Source organism: Salvelinus fontinalis, chromosome 11 (genome assembly GCF_029448725.1).
Source record: "Salvelinus fontinalis isolate EN_2023a chromosome 11, ASM2944872v1, whole genome shotgun sequence".
NCBI classification, from domain to species: Eukaryota; Metazoa; Chordata; class Actinopteri; order Salmoniformes; family Salmonidae; genus Salvelinus; species Salvelinus fontinalis.
This window is the reverse complement of record NC_074675.1, coordinates 107,464-111,195: the sequence shown is the minus strand read 5'-3', so window position 1 is coordinate 111,195 and position 3,732 is coordinate 107,464. Positions and strand designations below refer to the sequence as shown.

Sequence of the window (3,732 nt, the reverse complement as noted above, 5' to 3'; positions counted from 1 at the left end):
GTGAATTAAAATCCTATTCCATTTTCATCCCTTTAAATGATTGATGTCTGATGTGTTTCCCTCATGAAACAGGACAGAGGGTCAATCCATCTACTGTACCTATCCCTCCCACCCTCCTCTCCTCTCCTCTCTTCTCCTCTTCTCTCCTCTCCTCCCCTCGATCCCTTTCTCCTCTCCTCTCCTTCCCTTTCTCCTCTCCTCTCTTATCGATCCCTTTCTCCTCTCCTCTCCTTCCCTTTCTGCCTCCCCTCTCCCTTCTCCTCTCTTCTACTATCCTCTCCTCCCCTCGATCCCTTTCTCCTCTCCTCTCCTCTCCTCTCCTCTCCTTCCCTTTCTGCTTCTCCTCTCCTCTCCCTTCTCCTCTCCTCTCTCCCTTCTGCAGAAGTCCAACGTCAGCCTGAGAGAACGTATACACACACACCACACAGTCTTCTCCAGCATGTTTGTGTATGTCCAGGCCCCAGGTAGTCCTGCCATGAGACTGGTCTCTCCACAGGTTGCTACACTGTAACCACAGTCCAGCTGTATATAATCCATCCCTGTAGCCCTGTGGCCCTGTAGCCCTGTAACCCTGTAGCCCTCTAACCATGTAACCCTGTAACCCTGTAACCCTGTAGCCCTGTGGCCCTGTAGCCCTGTAACCCTGTAGCCCTGTAGCCCTGTAGCCCTGTAGCCCTGTAGCCCTGTAGCCCTGTAACCCTGTAGCCCTGTAGCCCTGTGGCCCTGTGGCCCTGTGGCCCTGTAGCCCTGTAACCCTGTAGCCCTGTAACCCTGTGGCCCTGTAGCCCTGTAACCCTGTGGCCCTGTAGCCCTGTAGCCCTGTAACCCTGTGGCCCTGTGGCCCTGTAGCCTTGTAGCCCTGTAACCCTGTAACCCTGTGGCCCTGTAGCCCTGTGGCCCTGTAACCCTGTGGCCCTGTAGCCCTGTAGCCCTGTAACCCTGTGGCCCTGTGGCCCTGTAGCCCTGTAGCCCTGTAGCCCTGTGGCCCTGTGGCCCTGTGGCCCTGTAGCCCTGTGGCCCTGTGGCCCTGTGGCCCTGTGGCCCTGTGGCCCTGTGGCCCTGTGGCCCTGTGGCCCTGTGGCCCTGTAACCCTGTGGCCCTGTAGCCCTGTAGCCCTGTAACCCTGTAGCCCTGTAACCCTGTGGCCCTGTGGCCCTGTAGCCCTGTAGCCCTGTGGCCCTGTGGCCCTGTGGCCTTGTAGCCCTGTAGCCCTGTAACCCTGTGGCCCTGTGGCCCTGTGGCCCTGTAACCCTGTGGCCCTGTGGCCCTGTGGCCCTGTGGCCCTGCGGCCCTGCGGCCCTGCGGCCCTGTGGCCCTGTAGCCCTGTAACCCTGTAACCCTGTAACCCTGTAACCCTGTAGCCCTGTAGCCCCGTAGCCCTGTAGTCCAGCGTCGCAGGAATTTGAGCTGAATCAACAATTACTGAAGTGGTCAAAGAGCAGAGCGAACCATTGAATTAGCTACTACCCTTCCCCTCCCACTGCGTCCCCCCTTCCTCAGTGTCTCCCCAACCTCCACCAGCCTCCTTCCCTCCATCCTTCCTCCATCCATCCTCCCCATGCATCTTTCCCCTTTCTACCCCAGTTTAACCTAGTCTAGCCCAGCCTCTCTAAGCCCCATTACCCTCTACCTCCACCAGTCTCTCTGAGCCCCATTACCCTCTACCTCCACCAGTCTCTCTGAGCCCCATTACCCTCTACCTCCACCAGTCTCTCTAAGCCCCATTACCCTCTACCTCCACCAGTCTCTCTAAGCCCCATTACCCTCTATCTCCACCAGTCTCTCTAAGCCCCATTACCCTCTATCTCCACCAGTCTCTCTAAGCCCCATTACCCTCTATCTCCACCAGTCTCTCTGAGCCCCATTACCCTCTACCTCCACCAGTCTCTCTGAGCCCCATTACCCTCTACCTCCACCAGTCTCTCTAAGCCCCATTACCCTCTACCTCCACCAGTCTCTCTAAGCCCCATTACCCTCTACCTCAACCAGTCTCTCTATGCCCCATTACCCTCTACCTCCACCAGTCTCTCTAAGCCCCATTACCCCTTTACCTCCACCAGTCTCTCTAAGCCCCATTACCCTCTACCTCCACCAGTCTCTCTAAGCCCCATTACCCTCTACCTCCACCAGTCTCTCTAAGCCCCATTACCCTCTACCTCCACCAGTGTCTATAAGCCCCATTGTCTGGGCCCTGAGAGTGGAATCCATCTTATCAGCTCTGATTTTACAGGGACTGTCTGGGCCCTGAGAGGAGAATCCATCTTATCAGCTCTGATACTACAGGGACTGTCTGGGCCCTGAGAAGGGAATCCATTTTATCAGCTCTGATATTACAGGAACTGTCTGGGCCCTGAAAGTGGAATCCATCTTATCAGCTCTGATACTACAGGGACTGTCTGGGCCCTGAGAAGGGAATCCATTTTATCAGCTCTGATATTACAGGAACTGTCTGGGCCCTGAAAGTGGAATCCATCTTATCAGCTCTGATATTACAGGAACTGTCTGGGCCCTGAGAGTGGAATCCATCTTATCAGCTCTGATTCTCAGCCCAGTCTCAGCGTGTCTCAGCCCTCTCTCTCTCTCGCCATCTTGTTGTGATGTGTACATGGAGACAGACAGGCAGGAGAATGGAGAACATGACCTGACAACCCGCACGTAAGCGCACACACACATACACACACACACACACACACACACACACACACACACACACACACACACACACACACACACACACACACACACACACACACACACACACACACACACACACATATCCAGCTGGCAACCAGCAGGAGAAGGAAGAGCAGGTGAAAGGTCAAAGTACAAGATGGCAGTCTCTCTCTGTGATACACTCCAGAACCACTGTAAATATAAACCTCACACACACACACACGCACACACACACACACACACGCACTGTAAATATCATCCGTGGACAGAGGCTCCTGAACTGAGAATATCACTAGTCATGTACTTAAACTGTGTCCTCATATCATAGCCTGTTTGTTATATAAATGTGAGAGTTTATTTGAAATGATTAGGTTAACATTTGACTCATCATGCCTTTACATAAGCATCTGTAGAAATCCCTTGTAAACTGGCATGTTATTAGACCATGTTGAAGTAACAATGTTTATTACTGCAACAGAGGCAAAGGTACAGGCAGGCAGGCTCAGGGTCAGGCAGAGTGGCCAGGAGGACGGGTTCAGGGTCAGGACAGGCAAGGGTCAAAAACCAGGAGGGCGAGAAAAAGAGAGCCTGGGGAAAAAACAGGAGCAGACAGGACAAACGCTGGTAAGCTTGACAAACAAGACCAACTGGCAACAGACAAACAGAAAACACAGGTATAAATACACAGGGGATAATGGGGAAGATGGGCGACCCCCGGAGGGGGGTGGAGACAAGCACAGGGGAAACAGATCAGCGCCTGACAGTTATTCTTCAATGCATTATTCTTTCATACTGGCTGGTGAGAACAGAACACGTTCTCCATCAGGGAATTCTACCTGTTTACAGGAGGACATTCTCTCTCTGTCACATCTCTTTCATACTGGCTGGTGAGAACAGAACACGTTCTCCATCAGGGAATTCTACCTGTTTACAGGAGGATATTCTCTCTCTGTCACATCTCTTTCATACTGGCTGGTGAGAACAGAACACATTCTCCATCAGGGAATTCTACCTGTTTACAGGAGGACATTCTCTCTCTGTCACATCTCTTTCATACTG

At 53.1% G+C, this 3,732-nt stretch overlaps 1 protein-coding gene across 1 annotated transcript in view; it reads left to right on the top strand.

Annotated features, from left to right (window-relative positions):
- Positions 1–439: 439 nt before the first annotated feature.
- LOC129866030 (small proline-rich protein 3-like) overlaps positions 440–3,732 on the top strand; it is a 22,915-nt gene continuing 19,622 nt past the window's right edge. Inside the window, exon 1 of the mRNA XM_055939165.1 lies at positions 440–464. Within this exon, the coding sequence (XP_055795140.1) occupies positions 440–464 (25 nt within the window). The remainder of the gene's footprint in view (positions 465–3,732) is intronic.